Source organism: Polypterus senegalus, chromosome 1 (genome assembly GCF_016835505.1).
Source record: "Polypterus senegalus isolate Bchr_013 chromosome 1, ASM1683550v1, whole genome shotgun sequence".
Classification (NCBI taxonomy): Eukaryota; Metazoa; Chordata; class Cladistia; order Polypteriformes; family Polypteridae; genus Polypterus; species Polypterus senegalus.
The window spans coordinates 105,708,565-105,731,195 of record NC_053154.1 but is presented as its reverse complement, the minus strand read 5'-3'; the positions used below and the strand labels follow the sequence as shown (position 1 = coordinate 105,731,195).

General features: G+C 36.2%; 1 protein-coding gene across 1 annotated transcript in view; it reads right to left on the bottom strand.

Moving 5' to 3' along the window:
* Positions 1-10,248: 10,248 nt before the first annotated feature.
* The window catches only part of syt7a (synaptotagmin VIIa), a 522,179-nt gene continuing 509,796 nt past the window's right edge, over positions 10,249-22,631 (bottom strand). The window contains 1 exon segment of the mRNA XM_039755414.1: positions 10,249-16,408. Coding sequence (XP_039611348.1) covers positions 16,304-16,408 — 105 coding nt within the window. The 3' untranslated portion in view covers positions 10,249-16,303.

Sequence of the window (22,631 nt, the reverse complement as noted above, 5' to 3'; positions counted from 1 at the left end):
GGAAATTCATTATTCATGGGGAAAAATTGAATGCTGTGGTTTCCATCATGAATGTGGTTCAACAGTTTACTTACACCTCTCAGCGCTGGGTAGACAAGGCTGATCCATTTAGTGTACTGTAGTGCACATGCAGTCCCAGTCATCTAAGGACATCGCAGACCTGCTATTGCTAAATATCACGTGTTACTAATGTATAATAGGCCTCTTTGATTTTTTTTCTGGCTGTGCATGGCCTCAGATACAACCCCATGATGTTCAGCCCTGCTCCATCGTACAGAAGGACCTTATCCACGAACAGAAGTGATTAGACTACATGTGTTATGAAGTTGGTTACACATTTATAATAGCAGAATAGTGAATCTGTGGGAACGGAAGAGTTACTATATGTTGTTTCTAGGCAAGATTCACCTGAAGTGTGCAGCACATAACTTATCCGAATCAAGAGTGTGAAGATTGTGTTGTGCACTTCCTTATTTCCCTTCATTGGATTCAACCCAAACCTTAAAACTAAGTAACTAAAACAAATTATTTAGTAGTTTTGAATTATTTCTAGTTAATGAATTCTAACTGTGATGTTTGACTATGATTAATGTTTTGTCTCTGGTTAAGTGTGTGTTTATTGGTTTTTGATTTCCATCTTTCTATTCCATTACAATTTTGTCACAATCTCCCAGATCCATTTCTGACTAAATTTTGATGCTGTCTTGTGCAGTCAACGCAGTCTATCTGTAAAGTCTTTCCATGAGACACGAGAAGCTTCAGGACATACTTTAGGATTATATCCAGCCTCTGAGACGACTGGAACTAGGATACTGAAACTAAATCTAACAATAAAATAAAAGTTAGATACAAGGCTAACAAATGAGCTAACCCTTGTAATTATTAATAATACAGGCTACCCTAAACAGAAAGGAGTAATGAGTTTGTAATGGATAAATCTTTAACCCTTATAGGTTTTTTGTTCTTCTAAACTGAATAGGAAAGGCTAAGTGTGACAGACTAAAAGCTCTTCTTTCTGACAGATAAAGGATTTTTAATAGGGGGGGCAAGCCACTTAGTGATACCCCTAAGAACTTGCAAAATTTCCTCCTCCCCCACACATGCTAATGCCCACCCAGGACAAACCACACATGTATTTCAAGGGCAAATGACTGAGATGAACTATTATGACATCAGGAGTGAGCATCTGATTGTTGGAGATTGGTGGAGTTGCTTTCTTCATTGTTAAGCCTGAGCAAGAGTGCGGAGTTAACATTGTCAGCACTAGTAAATTGTAATGGGCCATTGACACGGTCATAGTCATCACATGCTGCATGTTCATCTCTCTAGTTTTTATAATTTCAATGTCACTTCTTTTTCATCATTTGAGATGTCCTGCTTCCTCTCATATTTTTCTGTTATTTCCGCTGTCACTTTTTTCATTGGATGAACTGTGTCTCTCCCTCTTTCGACAATTTGCTCTTCATTGTGCACTTTATCATTGTAGCTTTGCCAGGTAGAGTCACTGGTCTTAAAGAAAAGAAGTGTGTGAATGGAAACAAAGTTCAAGTAAAGCTCTTCATGCTACTTTTTGTGCTCCAACAATTTTGACTTGTGCTTCCCATTTCCTAGCAGGATGTGGTTGTTGTCTTGTGCCAACGTGGTGTATACTCTGTAATACTATTGATATGACTCTTTATAATAGGATCTACTATAATCTTGTTGAGTAGATTTTATATATAGTTTTTTGTAATGTTTGTGGGGCCCCCATTAGTGTGAGGCCCATGGTGAATGCCTCCAAACTCCTAGCTGGCTCCACCACTGCTTTCCTTCTGACATAACCTCAGCCTTTACTAAATTTCCTATTTCAAATGCAATCATATACATGCATATAAGAGAAAGAAAGCCAACCTTAATAGTAATTAGCATCAAGAACAGAATAATTTACAAATCAAAACTCAAGCTTCTCCCATCTTTCCAGCTCACTGATTGGAAGGCCTTCAAAATGACGGTTATGTTTTTTCTGTGTGAAAATCACTGATTGTTGGATCAAATCAACATGAATCTCTTCATGAAGTCTTTGAGCAATTTAAAGATCTCTCCCAAAGCTGCTGCACTTTTTATTTACAAAAGGAGAACATTCAACTTTTAATCTTCTTTGGAGGAGATTTCCCAGCAAATTCAAATAATGGAATGTATGTGAAAAACACAAAGTGATATCCAAAAATCTACAGGTGAACATGGTAAATATTAGATTCAATTACTCTGTTCCTTGGTAGAAGGGTATCCAGTAGAAAGTATCTGTTCTTCAAAAAGAACATACAGTAGATGGATGGCTTACACTGCATAGTTGCATTAGAACAAACTAAAGGATTTCTATCAGGATGGGCATGATAAAATATTTTTCATTATCTTGCAATTCCATGTTTGGTGAACACCAAACATGCAGTATCACCACAAGAATCTCATACCAACCTTCAACCATGTGTTTTGCAGCCACAAAACTCAGTTGCTTTGCCAAGTTTGTCATGACTCTCTGTTAAGAGTTTTTAGGTGGAAAAGTTAGTTTGTCTATGCAAAAGTTAAAGCTATGCTGAAATTAGATCATAAGCACATTAGTAAATTTACAACTGAGCGGTTAAAAGAGAACAGAGAAAAGGTTTGGAATGGAGAAATCAAAGTACAAACTTCACCTTTATCTACGAGTAGATATTGCATCAAGACATTAAGTAAGCTTCACATACATGTAAAGAAGTGGCTTCTGCCATCAATGAATTCGCACACTTTTATAAAGAAGAGTGGGACAAAGTGTCATATTATGGTGTAAATGACTGTTAAATGCATACAGAAAATCATTACTTCAAGTAATTCTTGAAAAACTCACTTTTACAAGCTACTGTGTCAAGGGGTGAATTTACTCTTTGACGCATGGCTTCTTACCTGAGATTCGAGTTATCTAATTTTAAGGCATGATAAGGAATAGATGGTTGCAAGTCATCATCTAATGTATAAAATCATAGAATAGAAGGAGGATGTACTTACTTTTTGTGTTTTTGCTAATTTTAATAGAAAAAACAGTTAATGTATCATTTGCAAAAGTTAGGCCAACAGTGACTGATGTTGAACTACTATTGCCGCTATCACTGATGGAAATAATGGGGAACAAAAAATAATTAAATACAAACATATGTGTCAATAATACAATAAATATGCAAATGAATATGCAAATATCTCAATTAATAGTCTTATTAACAAGCCATTATTTCTATAAAATCCAACGTCCGTCTGTATGTCTGTTTGCTTTTCACGAGAGAACTACTTAACGAATTTAGATCAGGTTTTTTTCTATAATTTGCTTGAACATTCCGGTTGATTTTGAGACTTCTCTCATTGCACTAAGTAGCATAGTTCGGTTACGCCACTGATTTATTCACATGAATCCAAGAGAAAGACTGCAGGCCAAATTAGGAAGCTGGATGGGGTCTTCCTCACTCACAAGCCAGCCTCCATTCGAGTCGCTCTACTTCTCACCACGTGTTGGAGCGTACCTTGCCTCCACTTAGCTAGCAATACCTGTTTATTCAGCAGACATCATCATCTAGGGATTGTTAAAGAGTAACGTTTGATGTTTTTGAGACAGAGATCTCAACTACATGTGTTTTAGAGGGTAGCTGGTCATTGGCAAAGATATCATGGCCACATGTTCTTCTCCCCACACGGAGGACTCACTTCCGTCAGAGCTGAACACGATCAAATACAGTGGCAACGTTTGATGTTGGAGCGCACCTACCTTCCGCTTGGCCAGAGATACCTTCCCAATTTTTGTCATTTTTGGCAAAGAGATAACAGCTGCATTTTCACCCCTGATAATAAAACCAGAAATATTGTATATCAAGAGGCCCTCGGATACGAAAGCTATCAATATAAATTCTTCTCAATACAAATTATTAATTTTTTTATTATTGATTTTTAAAGTTTGTCCTGTTTTACTACTAACTGGGCAGAGTACCGGGGGACAGCTAGTTAACAAATAAAAGGAAAACCAATATGTGTAAGCAAACCAAAGCTGTTATGTTTTATACCTTGGTGTTAATATATCCAGTCACAGCATTCTGGTTCTCTGAACTGTGGTTTTTCAAAAACACCTCAGCAGCTTTGGTGGTTGTGAAGACTTGTACACCTTTCATTGATACTAACCCTTCATTGGGCAGGACACAATAGTCAGTATGACCTCCAGGCTCTCTGTAACACCTTGAGGGTTGTTGTCAGTTAAGCACTTTATGTCGAGCTGGTTTCATAAGAGTATGACTGAAGGACAGAGCCAAAGGAAGTTTACTACTCTTTATTAGAACTTGGACTTTCTCGACAAAAAGAGTAAAATCTCAAAATATATCTTCTCAGAAAGAAATATTCTACCATATACATAATATAGATGAAGTTTTTTTATGTTTTCTTACAAAATAATTTACATTTGTTTTCATGAAGTTACAGTGCTATCATTATATTTGTTAAACAACATGGAAATGACACTCTGAGCGCTGAACTGTCCCTTACTCATATGACTAACCCTCCCCTCCCTCCCCAACAGATTGCTTTTTACAGAGTAAAAGACATAAAAATACCCGGGTTAGTAAAGTGGGACAGTCTCAAACAACAAAGACTTACTGGAGAAGACCACAAATGGCTTGGAAAGAAATGAAGTCCCTGTTTCTGTTGATTAGAGGTGTCTTCTTGACTGTTGGAGCCACTTCTTTGAACAGTCTGGCATTTTGTGACCATGCATCTCTACCTTGCATCTACACTTTATGGCTTTGGGATCATAGAAATTGTTTCATGGCAAGTGTGTTTGAGTTTCTCTCTCTCTTGCTTGCTCTCTACTGCTCCCTCAATTCTGCGAACAAACCTACTATTACATAAAATGAAACACGGCAGACATGTTTTGTATGGAATGCAAGTAGTGCCACTGGCAACAGGGCCACATATTTTGCTCCAGTCTGTATTTTTTTTATTAGTTAAGAGCACTGAAATAAATTGCTGCATATCTTTCACTCTAGACATAAATATGGCATTTTTTTTAAAAAATGGTGTAAGAAACATAAAACATCTTTTCATTGTACAAAAACCAAACTGACACCATAAAGGAATCAAGAGTGTGAGTGAAATAACAGTGAAACGGTTTTTAGACTTGTAGGAGATGTGCAGCTAAATAATCAGCGGTGCTGGAAAGAAAAAGTGTGGCTGGTGTACTATCAATATTGGGTTAAAAATGACATGTAGCAAATAATCAGGTGTCTGTAGCAGTAAAAACATTGGTGCTCACTATCGAGGCTGCTGATACTACTGACGACAAAGCAGCTGGGGACCACTGAAACAGTGTAGTTTCTCTAGATGTCTATCTGGAGTGGAGAGTGTGAAAGAAACAGCAGTTATGCTCTTATAAATGTAGCAGCACTTGTTCGGTGCAATAATTCATTAAAAAGAAGGAGTTAAAAATCGAAACACTGGGATTCACAATGTTGTTAATAGGGAGCCATTGCCATATATTAGCTGACATTTCTCCAAGTTCCCTTTGCCATGGTACAGCTTACAGAGTCATTCCAGCTCCTTCTGTGTTACATGTTCGCCACAATATCACAGAGGCAGACGTCTTCTTACTTTTTATTAAAAGATTACAAAGATGTCAGCCTACAAATAAATGAGCATGATTATCCGGTGTCAACATGTCTCTTGGTAATTTTTTGAACATCCTGGTATGAATGTCTCTTTAATAACCTCTCATCATTTTAAGGGTCCCAATACCAGCTCTTCTGAATCGACTCCTAAATGTTTGTTGAGAGAAGCTTACAGTGGCACTGAAAAGTTCAATAGTTCAATATTATTCAGCTTCCTGCAACTCTACTGTGTGGGATATGGCTCATTCACTTAACAAAATGGCCTTTTGGCATATCTAAGATGATATTCTCAGTTTAAAACTATTACAAGAGGCAAAGGCTTGAATTCATTGTATAGCTGGTCAGTAAAACCTTGATCCATTTCTTCCATGCCAGGTTACTATAGATGCTGTATGGCAGGGTAATACGCCATAAGTGGGACTGTTTCTCCAAGTCTTCTATTCAGCGCACAGGCAGTAAACACAATGTACTCAACAAGAAGAAATGCCCTCTCCCCAGACACAACTTCAGTTAGTATACAAGTATATAAAAAAACAGCGTTAACCCAGGTGATTGGTACTCAGTTCTACAGTCTGTCTGCCAGCATCCTGGCCGATCAGATGAGCCAACCAGTCACAGCTTTGTCCATCGCTCAACTGAGTAATGAGAAAAAGACCCACCCGGGACCAAAATAAAGAAGAGACAGTGGCTTCTCATTGCAAGAATTGGTCTCCACAACAGCTTAGCATTTGACTGAAATCCCACCACAACAAGACAACTCATACAGAGGGAGCAGCACACATTGCAACTTAGCCATTCAGTGCATAAAGTAACATTTGTGAATTCAGCTGCATTGCTCAAACATTAACCTTGACAACCTTGGATAATCCTTTGATACATTAAACATATTTCTCATGACATTTAAGGGTTTTTTTGTTGTTGTTAATTAGTATTTAATATTTTGAAACCCTCTTAAGGAAAATAATGTCCATTAAATATACTGTATACATATCTTTAGTTATATCTCTACCCTTGGAAAAAAAATATATGTATATATACATATACAGTATATATATATGTATACATATAAAGTGTATGCATACACACCTATACATACACACACACACACACACATACACACTTTAGAAAGTTGGCAATAAATGATCACAATTATGTGTTAACATCAACACTCTTGTTGGGTGACGATATCCTGGGAGGGACAAAGAGATAAAGAAGAAACTCTTCTCCTCTCAATTCATGTATAAGACTTTTATTCAGTTAAGTCTAATATAATATTAAACAAATGATACAAAAAATCATACATATATGTATATGAGTATATATATATATATATATATATATATATATATATATATATATATATATATATATACACAAACACATACACATGTATGTTTAGCCAGACATAAATAGGAACCACAAAAGGTTTTTGGTCGGTTCCTACAAAGTTTTTGGCTTTATTTTATTGCACAGATCTAAAAATAAGAGTGTTATATCCCGTCTCCCCATCCCATGTTTATCTGCAGCCCCAGCATGCTGTATTCTGCTGAAAAGGGGAGACAATAGTAACATTTTGTGCACAGTGCAGTCCCAAAGTATTGCGATGAAACATTAATGAAAACATGACAGACAAGTCTTTTGCCCAACTGTCACTTTTCTTTTTTTCTATTTTTCAAAATAAAAAAATATATATATTTAAAAAAAATATTTAATATCATTGCAGAAACAGAAACATCAAAAAATAGGTATATGTCTACTAATCTTGAAGGAGAGTAGGTTGGGGATTTCTAAAATGGCACACTATTGTGCTGACTTTACCCTTTTATCCAAGTATTTTGTTTAACATTTTTAATATTGAATCTATCTATCTATCTATCTATCTATCTATCTATCTATCTATCTATCTATCTATCTATCTATCTATCTATCTATCTATCTATCTATCTATCTTCCACTATATGCCAGAAGCATTAAATGAAATGTTGCCAAAAGCACTGTCTTAGATAAATGTAAGCCTTAAAGTAAAGTAATTTACAAGTTTTGTACACTATCATGCTTCTGCAATGTTATTAAACAACAAATAAACATGAAAGAAGACCATTTGGCTTTAAAACATAAGAACGCATGAATAACAAATATGATTGTTTGGAATGGAGCAGGACTTTTCAGGGGAGGAGGTACCTGAGGAAACACTCTTTTTTTCTGTCACTCCCAGGGCTTTGTGACACCAACATGAATACCTCAAAAATCAAATGTCCTTATTCAAGGAGGACAATCTGCAGTTTTTTTCCCTCTTTTCTTATAATAACAAAAAAATCTGTATACAACAAATATTTAAACAATCTGTACATTTAGTCTGGAAAATTCACAATGCCTTTTTGTTTCTGCAGATAGATCATAAGAAAAACAACAAGCACACACGACATAACATAAAATGATTATTATTATTTATATTATTACTGATACTAAGAATAATGCATTGTTAAACCCTGACTGGGAGGGGTTCTACACCTGTACACGACAGATGCTTAAAAAAATGTAAGAGTCTTGGTCTTTTCAGAAGGGCAGAGCCATGCAGGCATTAGCTTGAGAGCAAAAGGACACATTGCTGGCCGGCTTGTGTTCTTAGCACCATGTAGTTGAAAGTTATCCCCACTAGAGGTCATTGCAGTCTAACTGATCAACAGCTAAAACTGCTTTGAAAATTCAGAAGGACACCTGCTTCCTTGCATCCGCCCCCAGCTGCATTGTGTCCGCTTTTCTACCGATTTTACACAATAGGTGCTCACTTAATAGTTTATTGCCACTATGAGGCTGCTAGCAGTTGACTTTATAGAATGGAAAACAAAGATTTCCAGCTAAAATATAAAACAACAAATGGGAACATTAATCCTCTGTGACATCTTCTTGCAAACTGCAATTTTTCTTTTTCTTTTCATGAAGATAAAAAATAAATCTGAAGAAGTTAAATCTAGCGAAGCATCTGTTTTAAACTGACCACATCAGAGAATTTGGTTACATAAGAATAGTGGTAGCAGAGTTGAATCTCCTAGTCAGTTACTACCTTTTATCAACACTCTGTTCAGTCATGTTAAGACTGAAGCAACAATTACACTTTATACACTTTTACCTACTTACTGTTTGTCACTTAGTCACTTACTGCTGTGTAACAAAAAAAAAAAAAAAATAACAAAAACTGTATTATACACAGCAGTAAGTGTCCAAGCCCCTATTCTGAAGTGTCACCAAGGTCTTAGAGGGTGAGTCCCTACAAAATACTAAAACTGGGATATCCTACTGTAATGCCATGGGGCACTGATATTAATTTCTGAAACAAAGCAATAAACATCCTAAGAATATTACAAATAGGCTGTTTGCTTTGTTATTATTATTATTTATATTTGTGCATATGAAGAGAAGAGCCTAATTGTCCAGAAGATTCTCATGCACAACACTGAAATCATCAAAGTTATTAGGAAAAGGAGCACTCCTGGAATGCTAAGAAATCCACGACAATGCCACCCATCTCTTGGGCCACTTTAGCACACTGTAAAAACACCGTACATTGATTTTCAAGATAACTCGCAACTTCTGTTAATAATGCTCTTCAAATGACTTGCTCGGTGGCCTTCTAGAAATGACTGAAGTTTGGAACACTGCACTAGCTGGTATATAAAACTTTTGTGGTTTTTGAATCGATGTATTTTGGACGTTTCATCTACTCTGGAATTCACTATAGCTATTCATGAGTTCATAACACATATTAAGAAAAACATGAGTATCTGTAACTATCCCAGGATATAGTAAACCAAGATTTTGCAGAAAGAAAGTTACCTTGAAGATGAATGTAATTCCAGTGATTATTATATTGTTTCTTTACATTCTATATTAAATTTAGGTTTCCATTTGAAATTTTTTCACAAAAGGTCTTCAGGCAATCCATCATCAGCAGATGATAACCTGCTGGACTGATACCCATCTATCAATGCTTGGGCCTTGAAATACACATTCTGCAACGGAGAGCAGAGTTTAGATTTGTGTGTTTCTGAAAAAGGTACCAGGAATAGCTTTCCTTCCTGATTCTACCTTGATCCAAGATTTCGGGCATAATAACTGATTACTGATAGCTGATTAACAAATATGGGGCATACAGAAGATCTCAATTCTCCTCCAGTACAAATATTTGCTCAGAGTTAGTGCAAACAGTACAATTACCTGAGGAGGCTTTCCGAAAGATTATAAGTAGTCAGGAACAGACGGATACCCTGACCAATGTTATTTTTCAGTGACAGTACTTTAGTTTAAATTTAAAACTGAATTATCCATCCATCCATTCTCTAACCCACTGAAGCCGAATACAGGGTCACGGGGGTCTGCTGGAGCCAAACCCAGCCAACACAGGACACAAGGCAGGAACCAATCCTGGGCAGGGTGCCAACCCACCATAGGACACACACAAACACACCAAGCACACACTAGGGCCAATTTAGAATCGCCAATCCACCTAACCTGCATGTCTTTGGATTGTGGGAGGAAACCCAAGCAGACATGGGGAGATCATGCAAACTCCATGCAGGGAGGACCCGGGAAGTGAACCTGGGTCTCCTTACTGCGAGGCAGCAGCGCTACCACTGCGCCACCGTGCCGCCCTCAAACTAAAGTCCTAAACCTAAATCAAAGCAAGCTATTTCAATTGTATTAAACATTGAATTTTAACCATTTGCATGTCTGCAAATACCCAGAAGAAATATTAGTTAAGATTAAACTTAAAATGATGAATGACAAAAGAATGGGACCAAATGGATTGCTACATAAACTTAATGTAGTACTGAATCTTAGAATGTTTTGCTTTGAGATATTACTCTGAAAAGTTTTTAGAAAGATTTTTCTTACAACATTAAAGCTGGGCATTTTTAGTGGCATTTAAACAACAGCAGCTGCTGCAGAGATGGAAATAGAGAACTTAATTTTTGCAGGAAAATTCAAAAAGCATAATGTTGAATTACCATATAAAATGAACACCATTCAGAGCTGTAGAGTAATAAAAGATGGCTCATAAACTGAAAGAACACTATGCATTTTACTTACAAGTCTCAGCATGTGATAATCAAAAGAAAAAAACTCTTGTCCTAAAAGGCAGCAAGACATGTGCCACCATATTATCTCCTAAAAAGATTGATAATGTTAATAATATGCTTTTTAAATATTATATAATACTTAACCATTATTAATGCAAAAATACATTTTAGATAAAGCATATTAAAAGTATAAATCTGGCTTTCTGCATGCATGGCTCGTATAGGACTGAAATATTGCTTCACCATGGCATTGTTCACTTTTATGTAGTCGCCTGTCAAAATGATGTAGAGCTGTGCAAACCACAAATGTCTTCAAATAATTTAGGTGCAATGACCTTATCAATGGTTCTTAGGTACACAAACATACTGCATATATACATATATATAACTATATACTTATATATATTAGAGATATTAGTCTGAAAAGTTTTGAGAAAGATTTTTCTTACAACATTAAAGCTGGGCATTTTTAGTGGCATTTAAACTACAGAAGTTGCTGCAGAGATGGAAATAACTAACCTTAATTTTAGCATATTTATATATATATATATACACACAGTATGTTTACACACACTATATATATTGACAATTAATTTATGGATAACCGTTCATCTATCCGTCAGTCCATTAGTCACCAAACGTGCATGAGGATAAAGCCTAGTAACTGAGCACAAATTTGGAGCCAGATCTGGAGGGGACGTCATGACACTGCAGGTCACTCTCTGCCCCCCAATTTCTCATACTAAACAATCTTCTCCAAAACTGGCCCCATACAAGTGTGTGTGTGTGTATGCAAGCAGGCCCCGAGATGGACTGGTACCCTACATACCCTACCCTACTCTAGGAAAGTTTCGTCGTGGGTGCCCAGTGCAGCACCTGTCCCAACATTACACTGAAGGGGATTAAACAGGTTATGTTGTTGTGCCATAAGTGATTCTATATAAATGATGTTAACTGACCGTGCATACCACTGAAAGTGCAACTTGGAACAACACTATTTTTCCCCTAACAATAACATTCTGCTAAAGAAATAATAAATTGTACATACCATTCTATCATGATAAAAATCATTTCTGGCCTGATCATATTCCCAACCGTATTTATCTTATGTTACCCTAAATTTGATTAAGTGGGTTTGAGAATGTTAAGTTACTTTTGAACAATTTCATGTTAACAAGAGAAAAAAAAATTGTTTGCTGAACAGAACTAGTGTTCAACTAAATAATATAATATACTCTATGCTACATTTACTTGAAACTTTTCCACAATTTCAAATTTAAGTTAATATTTCAACAATGTCTTATTAGTTTACAAAAAATAAATATTGCATTTAATTATATAAATAAATCACGAATAATTGCTATTAATATTGTGTTCTTAAACCTGCTCGATCTGGTTCAGGGTTATGGAGGGCAGAGCCTATCCTGGCAGCACTGAGTGCAAATCAGGAACAAACTGAATGAAGCACCAGTTGTCCACTCATACACACACCCGCACAGGGCTAATTTAGAACCATCAACCAACCTAACAAGCTCATCTTTGGGGGTGAGGGAGGAAAAGCAAAGTACCTGAAGGAAAACCCGTGGAAAAGCAGAAAGAATATGCATAGTCCATAGGGACAGATCTGAGGGCCAGCCACAGGATTTAAACCTAGTAGCTGAATCCATGTGGTGGAGTACTATCCACTACCCCATTCTATATTTTTGAATCCATATCTGAAATGACTAACCGTACTAGAGAATATAATGTAAAACTTCCAAGATGTGCACCATTTACAACTGTGATTATATTGTCATTCATTTTGTCTGTGGAGCTGCGTGCTCCTTACCAATCAATGACTTGATCCAATTTGCATTTCTATCTTTACACTTTTGTAAAACCAGCCACCAAAATAATACAACGTACCCATTAAAAAATGAAGTAGGACACATTCTGTATGTTTATAGATGTCACCTGATTTTATCTTTTTATCATTGTGCTTACATACACTTGTTCATGATTAATTATTAATAGAATACAACTCAAATATTTTTAAAAGACACTCTTCTGTATTTTAAACAGCTGAAAGCAAAGTTTTTTGCTTCTTGCAAGTGTAATTGTTGCTTCCAAACTTTTGAATATAAAGACAAATTAGAGGTTTTATTTTTTAGAAAACTTTTGGATGGGACTGGGTGATATTAATGCTCTTTGAAGCAGAGTATGACCAGTGGCATAAGCCTCCTTCAGTTTCATAACTTAATATTGAAATTTTTTTAACAACCCTAATGAGTATAAGCTTCCTTTAGTAGCGTAATAAATTATTGATATGTTTCTAACAACTCTAATGAAAAGTATGAAAAATCCAATACCATTTGCTGCCTTGATTGGGCAAAGAGACATTTTGATCTTCACCCCATCTTAGTTTTAAAATGCCATGAAGAAAGCCTCGTGTTTTCTCGTTGAAGCTCTATTTCAAGGAAGTATTTAGTCCTTGTGTGGAAATAACACATATTCAAAAAATAGTTTTTTCAGTTGTTTGTGTTTTCTTTTTCACTTCAAAGCTGAGTGACTCTTAAATTTAGGTATTGCTCTTTCAATTTATGGAGTTCATAACCAATATATTACAGTGGGTGGTGGCAAGGCTCTCACTTTACTTATCATTTGGATCTATATAGTTGTATTTTATCAGATGATGATAATGTCAGAGGGTATCACAATGTCCTGATGCCAACTGAGAGAGCCTAATTCTGGCCAGAATTTTCATGTCAAAAATGTCAGCGAGTATGACGAAAAATTGAATGTGGAAATGAGTTTAAATATATTGCAACAATTTAATATTTACCAGATTTGAAAAAAAAAACTTGTACAATTAGCTCTGTAATAATGGTATACCTGTATATTTGACATTAATGAAAATGTCACATTTTTCAAAGTTGATTGGATTGATTCCAGAATTAAGGTTTTGGCTAAGTTTAACAGCTGGGTACCCTTTCTGACACTAACCCCCTCTATTTATCTGGTTTGGGACTGGCACCAAGTTGTGTCTAGTTTGCCCCCATGGTCATGGGATAAAAAGTCCAATCACCCTGTTGCATGATTTTTCCTGATGATTTTGTGTTGTGTAGCGCCAGAAAAGGTGAAGTGAAGAAGAAGTTGGAAGAATGGAGAAGGGCTTTGGATAGAGGGCTGAAGATAAACAGGAAGAAGACAGAATATATGAGGTTTAATAATGATCAGGATTCATAAGTTAGCTTAAAGGGTGAGGTATTGAAAAGAGTTGATACATTTAAATATCTCTGATCAGGTGTAGCCCAAGATGGAAATTTAGATGCAGAATTAACCTATAGAGTGCAGTGTGGAAGGAACAATTGGAAGAATGCATCAGGAGTATTGTGTGGTTGAAGAACTGAGGTGAAGTTTAAAGGAAAGGTTTTCAAGACAGTGAAAGACCAGTAATGATGTATGGAGGGGTAAAGGGGACACAGGAGAAAATGTTAGATGTGGCAGAAGTGATAATGTTGAGATAGATGTGTGTAGTTACAAAAAAGGACAGAACTGAAATAAGACAATCAGATGTACAACAAAAGTGGGAGAGAAAACTAAGAAAGTAGAGGAAAGTAGGTTGACGTGGTATGGACATGTGATAAGGAGAGACAATGAATATGTGGACAAAAGACTGATGAGAATGGAAGTAAAGAAGAAGAGAAAACGAGAAGGGCCAAAGTGAAGGTGGATGGATAAAGTAAAAAAGGATTTGAAGGAAAATTGTTTGACTGAGGAATAGGTGCAGGACTGAGCTATATAGCTAAGGTTGTTCTGTACAGAGAAGGTTGATCAAGCACATCGATCCAACATATAAGTGGGAAAAGACAAAGAGGAAAAAGAAAAAGTAGGATATTATGGTCACAGTCATAACCTACATTATCTCTAAAGTAAGAACAAGAAGACTAACCAGTGGCACCCTGTTGTAGCGATGGGAAAGCTGACACACTCCAAGGCTGAAATAAGGTATTACCTAGCAACAATATTTTGTCCTCAGTTAATATTGTCAACATGTAAACATATTTATGAGAAAAATACTTTCTGCAACCAGAAACTAATAGTATGATAAAACTTTTAGGAATACTCAATCATAAGCAACCAATATATTGTATGAAATTATCCCATCCACCAAAGTTTTTAAGTTATCCCAATGCCTCCTTGCCTCTGCAGAAACACAACATTGGCTGGCTTGGATGAAAGAAGGCTGGCAGACTGGATGTTTAATTATTACATATCCACCACATCTCTTTTCAAGTAAAGTGATTTTGACAGTTATACAACAAATAGGGATGTGTGGGCATGGCTTTACTGGTTGAAACGTACTGTAATGATGCCTCTGAACGTCTTTGCTGTTTAAAATAGAATTTGAAAAGATATGTTATGAAGGAGAGACAACCAACCACAAGTGAGAGAAGAAACAGAGGAAACAGTGCTGCCGCCTAGGATATTCAAGAGATCCTGGTGTTGTACCTTGTGTGCAAGGCGGCAGGCAGGAATCCCATCAGCCAGCTCTCAGCTCTGCCTCTTCTAAATCAAACCAGCCCTTAACTCATTATCCCTCCCTTTAAATGTTCATTTAATTATTAAATGCTTGCATTTTGTTAAACAAAAGTGCAGATTAATGTTTATACTGAGCCACACACTCTGTGGCCAGCATCAAAAAATAAATAAATAAATTAAACAAACAGCATAAAAACTCAAAATGTGAGCACAACAGCTCTTTTGTTTACTGTTCTTTACAGGGAAAACACAAACACACGCACACACCAACAAACACAATTGCGTGTGAGAGATGCCTTGGCCAAACCCCCCCAACCTCACTTTTTATCCATAATCAACCCCTCCATTCCATTGGATAGGCCCCCTTGATCTTTTTGGAAATGTCTGTTGGCAATATAGGCCATGGATGTGAAAACGAAGGGTCAATGATCAATCCCAACTGGGGGGTTCAGGGGTTTCTCATTCAAAGACTGAAAAGTCTGTCTCATTGTCTTTTTGTGACTTCTAAGGGATTCATATAGAAAGCTATATTCTTCTTTTTTACCTCTAAGTCAGGAGCTACAGCACACCACACACCGTAGGAACAGACAACAAATTATTAATGGATTTCGTTTGTGCCAGTGCCAGAAAAAAAGTTCTTTTTTAAAAGAAACAGCGACAGCAGAGGTTCACAAAGAAGGACTCTCAGCTAGGCTGTAGGGGGTGGACCCCTGGACACACAGGTCATCAATAACTCCATTACTGCTTGAAAATAGATAGATAGATAGATAGATAGATAGATAGATAGATAGATAGAGATAGATAGATAGATAGATAGATAGATAGATAGATGGCTGAAGTTGTACCCGTTTAGCGAATTGGCTGCCAACGAGCTCTCAGTGCTTCTTTTGTGCATATAAAATAGGGGGTCTTTAACTGATTTCATAGGCAACCAATCCCTTCCCCAGTTGATGAGATTCTATTTCAATTCCTCATTTTGATTGCTTGTAATTCTTAGCAGATTCCGCGTTGCGTTGCTCAAGTGGTTGACAGAGAGAAGAAGGTGTTCAAGCCTCACGCCTTCAGTTGGTGCCACTGAGCCACAGCCTGGCGTGGCCTTGCAATCATGTCCTTCCAGTGTTTGACTTCTCCTGGGCCACTCTTCCAAGACAAATAAATCTGTAAAAAAAGAAACAAAAACATAGTCCAATAGAAATAAAACAGGTTGAACAGCCTTAATGCACTGCTATACATGCTAAGGCATTATTGATAAATAAAAACCTGTATGACATAAGTAGCTTTTATTTATCAGTAAAGAAATGTAGTTTCCTTATTTATTATTTATTAAAGCTAAAACATATGCAGCTGGAACTTGTAAACTGTACATATAATGAAGCTTACAAAACTAACGCAACGGCATTATCTTTATGTTTCATTGACCATATATTTAAATATTATATATTACATTAAAAACTATCTATAGCATATACTTGTTTAATAATCATATACATCAGTTACACAGATTACATAATCCAAATAGTACAAATATATCTTATCTTGAGACAGTAATCAAACAGTTTAAGTAGGGCTACATATTAAACTTGGTCAAATCCACCTTTAAATGAGTTCTTAAGTTTGAAGGGTAAAAAAATAATAAGCTACTGGTTTTATTGTTCTGCTCTCCCACTGCACAGCTCTCTCTCTGACTGATGCCTCTGCCTAGTACCCTTCTGAGGAGCCCAGCATGTATACTGGTAATACTGCCCAAGCAATGCTGTGCCTTCACCTTTGACATAACAACATGTGTTGTTACTACCAGGCATTACTTCATCTAGTCTGTCAGGGTCTTCCTGTACCCTGCTGCAGTCTTGAGACATTTTTTCATGTCTGAGACACTTCTTCCTATCATGTTTTTTGAAAGAAATTATATTAAAATAAAGATTGACTCACTAATTGAGGTTTTCAAATTTAGCCTCATGATGGATGGACCTCTATGCCTTGTGAAATTTTGACTCATTTAACTGCTGTATTTTTCCATTGGTCTGTTCTCTTTCACTTTCACTCAAGATCCCAAGATACTTCATCTCCTCTACTTGGGATAGCTACTCACCTGCCAAGAATAAGCCAATCTTTCCTCAGAAGGTATAATGTCCTCAGAATGGTTATACCAATCATCTTCCCATGTGCCTGTGAGCCACCAAGGTACACTCAAATACATTCTGGAGTTACAGTCACTGAAGGTTACTCCTTAATAATCCATGGACGCAGGAAGAACTGGTCCACTATTCTCTGACCTTATATTATGATGTACTGTAATTGTATATGTAAATAAAGAGTTATCTCAGTTTTTTTTTCTTAATTATATCCAAAAAAGGATAAAATCTTCTGCAATCTCCCTGACTTTAACATTCATATCCTGAGTGACCTTCAATGCTGAATCTCACATCTTTCCATCTTCTTCATCGTCCAAGTTTAATGGCTGTTTTAGTGTTTACCAGGTTAAATGCCTGCCAAATCAGTTTCCTCCTCTCTCTGTGGCACCCAGCGTCTTTCAGGGTGAAACCTTTACTTTTATAATCAAGGGTCTGCTGGAGTAGAAAATTTTAAGTCTGGATGCCTGCCCATATACTAAACTCTTCATCACCAGTTTAATGGCTATTTTAGGGTTTACCAAGATTAAATCATTGTTCACCAAATCAATTTCCTCCACTATTTGTGGTGACCAGCATCTCTTGGGGTAAAAACTTTTACTTTAATAATCAATGGTGTATTGAAGCATAAGATTTTAAGACTGAATGCCTGCCCTGCCTGATCAAACTCTTTTGGTCACTTAGTATGACACACAAGAGGAACGGTGAACTTATTTGAATCCAGGTTACAGTAAAATTTTATTCTTTCCAGTTCACTAAAAATGTATTAATTATTTAGCACACCTTATAATTACTCATCTACTAGAGAATAAGAAGAATAACGTGTAAGCATTATACAGTAAAAACTGAAATATCACTTATACTCCTTTTTGCTACAAAAAATCTCTGTGTCTTAGTAAGTCCAAACTATCTTCAATGTAAAACTACTCATCTATGCTTTATTTTATTTAATAAAAACATTTATTAAAATGTTTTTCACACCTGATTCTCAACAGATCCCATGTCAAAAGGGTTATGGAGATTGATGTTCACAATATGTTGTATGCAACCTGTATGATTTTTTTATATTTTGAGTTTCCAGTCTTCCAATTAACGGTGGATTTAGAATTAAATAAGGAACTATTAAATGCATCTGACTTTAAAAAAAGCAAGTATTGATAACTGGCTTGAGAGTAAGTGCTGCTCAGAGCCAGTAAGCTAGTCCAATAAAAACAAATTAAGTTGCAGTTGTGCTTTTTTAGTATGTATCTGCTCCCAAACCTAGTGTTTTGCATAGCTCACTCTCACAGCTGATAGCGCACTAGATGCAATTTTTTATGCATGTATCGGTAACCTGAGCTGACACCCATTTGTCAAGGATATCAAGAGATCTGCTTTCTATGCAATGGTGAAATGTTATTCTCTAAAGCTTTGAAACAGATATATGAAAAGTTCCTCAGACCCATATAAGGGCATGGATGAATAGTATGATGGCCGGGACGTCCCTCAACCAAGAAAAATAGCCTTTTCAAGACACTACATCCCCCGGAACGCTAGATGGCAGCTCCCCTGGATGGAAATGGCTCCTCGGGTTCCCACTGGGCAGCATGGGACATGGAGTCCATGTCCTCAGCCCTGTTGGGTACCGTGGGTGCCGCCAGGGGGAGCTCACCAAGATCCAGGGGGATATTATGAGGACGTCAACCTGGAAGTACTTCGGGGTCACGAGGACGGAAGTCTGCAGTACTTCCGGGACGGTTGATAAAAGAAGATGTGTTGGTGACCCAGAGAAGAAATACTTCTGGGTCAGAGACTTTAAAAGGACACTGGGAAACTCCAGCAGAGCGAGTCAGAGTTGGGTGGTAGAGGACGAAGCTGCTGGGAGTGGAGGATTGATTGTTGTGTATTTATTGTATTGATTATTATTGAGAATTGTGGAGGTGCGGTGCTTTGGGCACTTTATTAAAGAAGTATTAAAGATTATTCTTCTGTGCTTCTACACATGTGTCTGGGACATCTGTCTAACGGGTTCAACGGGGCAACAGCGCCTCTAGCGTCCACAATAGCTACTTTCAAATCACACAAATCAGTAGACATTAGAATGAAGAAACATAGCAGAAGCAAGCAGGCAACTAAGCAATCTTATTCTCTCAATTATTGGACCAGATAAGGATAATGTGTTTTTGGATGGTTTTAGAAAATAAAACATAAAATATATAATGCATTCCCGTAATGAAATCGCAGTTAAAAAATTATGATATATATTCAGAGTCAACAAACGGAAGAGATGGTTGCACCCCTTTGAAAATTAACGTTTCGTTTTACCTCCAGCTGCTTGCGCATAATCTGTAAGATACAGCTGTTCTATTGGGTGAAGTGATCAATAAACAAATATGCTCAATGGATGGCGTCAAAAATAACATGAGTAAAACATAAAAATAGCCAGTAAAAACCAGATAAGAGATCACCTGAAACATTTGTCTTGTGATTAAAATCATAACCTCAATCCACAGTCTTAAATGTATTGCTTTTCCAGAAAAGAAGCATTTGCACAACAAGTAATGGAGTACAATATTTTTTGAGGTTAGATGCCAACGCACCACAAGTTACAATTTTAGTTAAAATATATTTGCAGGTATCGGTGCACAAAGAAAAATGAGTGTCATGCATTAATGTTAAAATGGCCTGCCATATTAATTACTGTGTGTTCTTTTTTTCAGTATAATATTTAAACGAATCACTCATTCAGTTCAGATTATCTTCAAGTCAGCAGCTAAGGTATTCACACCTGAAAGTTACTTAAGCTTTAAAGATACACTGTTAATATGTTCAATAAAGAAGGTCTAGTGCCTAACTTTACAACTGGCAACTTATATCAAATATCTTAGAAAGTCAAAACATGGACAAAAAAGATATGTTATTAAATCCCTACATGGGTGTTTGGTTATGACTATTTGATTAAACATAATCAATGGAAGATTGTTGAATGGAAATGCAAATACACAAACATAATTCTGTCTATAAACAAGAAATGACCTGTGACCCTCAACCGGAGAAACCATGCAATGTAAACACATGCTGATAAAATGTTAATGATATCAAAGGCAGAAGGCAGTTTCTTTAAAGGAACAAATTGCAAAGCTTTAGATAATAAATGAGCAACAGTAATAACAACATGATGACCTTTAGATGTTAAAAAGCCAACAATAAAATTCATGAAGATACTTGACCAAGCATCACCTTCTGAAAAGACATGGATTATTGAACACCAGAAAAGAAAAAACTCAAAAGCTTATTTTACTAAAACATTCAGATTATACTTTACTCATCTTAGGAAAAGCCACAAAAAAGCACATCCATGAGGAGTAAAATGTTTAAAATTGTGTGAAAAATAAATTGACAGCAACAGCATCTACCTCTCTATTTTTATATCTAGAAATCATAACATTAAATTGAGAAAAAAAAAAACCAAGTTGGACTGAGTTATTGTCATTTTGTAGTCTGTAAATAAGAGTGTTTCTTTTTGTTTATAGAAGCTTTGAAGAAGTGAATAGCTCACTCTAGGAAACATGATCATTCTTTAGGAGCATTTTAATAGCTAATAGTTACCGATTACCAAAAATCATCATTTCTTTCTACACAAAACAGTTAACAGGAAATCTATATGTGTAAATGTATTTGAGTATCAATAATAGAGTAAGATTTAACAGTTCCAATTCCAAAATGAAAATCAGCCACACTACTACAAAGTCAAAGTCAAATCAGACTGTTTTGCTAAGGGGCAATAGCCAACGATGACTTGCAATAATGTTATACCAGTAACGGCACACTGCACACAGCGAATACAGTTGACTTGAGCATTCCTAGTTTTCACACTTTTTCTCTGTACGTTTAGCATTCATTTCCTCAGAGGTTGATGTGCTTGCTGCTTCCTGAGCAGCTCTTCTTTTCTCCACACTAGCGGCCCGATTCTTTCAATTTTTTGTGGGCATCTTTTCACGTTAAAACTGATTATGTCAGTATTTATGTTGCAATTACTTAGTACATTTTCCTTATTTTTTCATTTAAGCTGGCACTTAAGTCTTCAATCTGCCTCAACAATGATTTAAGATATGAAGAGGTAGGGGAAGTGACGGCGAAGGTGGTAGGGATGAGAACAGCGCTCGTACACATGCGCTACATGGCCAACATTGCTGGCCGCTGCCAAGAGTTGATTCTTCAATAAAATAAAATAAAAAGATGAACGAGCTTGGAGGTTAATCATCCTGAAAGTGGACAGTAAACGTCACGTTGTATATGTGTGCCAAATTTCAGATCAATAGGTCAAATGGTTTGCAAGCTACAGGTAAGCGAACGGTAGCGTATTAAATAAGAAGATGTTTGTAAGTCAGATTCCAAGACAGAATATTTTTGAGTCATAACTGGGGATATTATATTACTAAAATGTGCGAAAAGCCTAATTTTTATCTCATATTTAAATAAACATTTGTGATATACAGCTGTTATTATTTGTTTGTTCTTTTCTACGTATAAATGTGAATTTATCTTCAGAGAAAATGCTATGTAAAGTCGCATATCTGAAACATATCTGATGAGGTATAAAATTTAGGTTTTGTTTCCTAATTTAGCAAATAGATAACTTCTAACAGAAACAATGAGCTCTTATGTGAATTATCTTGAAATGGGTACTTGAAAAATAAACTTGCTTCACAGGGAGGAAAAGCAAAAATTGTTTAAAGAATTGATCCTTTTGATTTTTATTTCATAATTAAAGCTGATTTTATCTTTTTAAAAATATTTTGCTCCAGACTTCTCAATATCTGCCTGTTTCCACTCATATTAATGAAAAACATAAGCCCTACATATTTCTATTACCCGCATAAAGCCCCCAGGCTAAAAAATGCCTAGACCTTCATTTATTCACAAGCTGCTAGAGCTTTGTGCGAAAAAGACATTTTAATTAATTCATTAGATCAACTTAATTTTATGAATGCTTATGTGCTAAATCACTAAAATACATTTTAAAGGAACAGTCTCAATAGTTTATATGTTACAGATAAACAAATATGAGTGTTACGTATCATTTATACTAAGATGTATCAAAACACCATAGCTCATACTCTATTTTTCTGTAAAATACTCTACATTTTTTACATCTACAGTTTTGAAGCATTAGTAGTACTGCTCTTCGTGTATACATTATTTCTTTCTCCACTTCAGTTTAAGGATAGAAAAGGGGCTGAGTGATGTCAGAAAAACATCAGCCTGTTAAG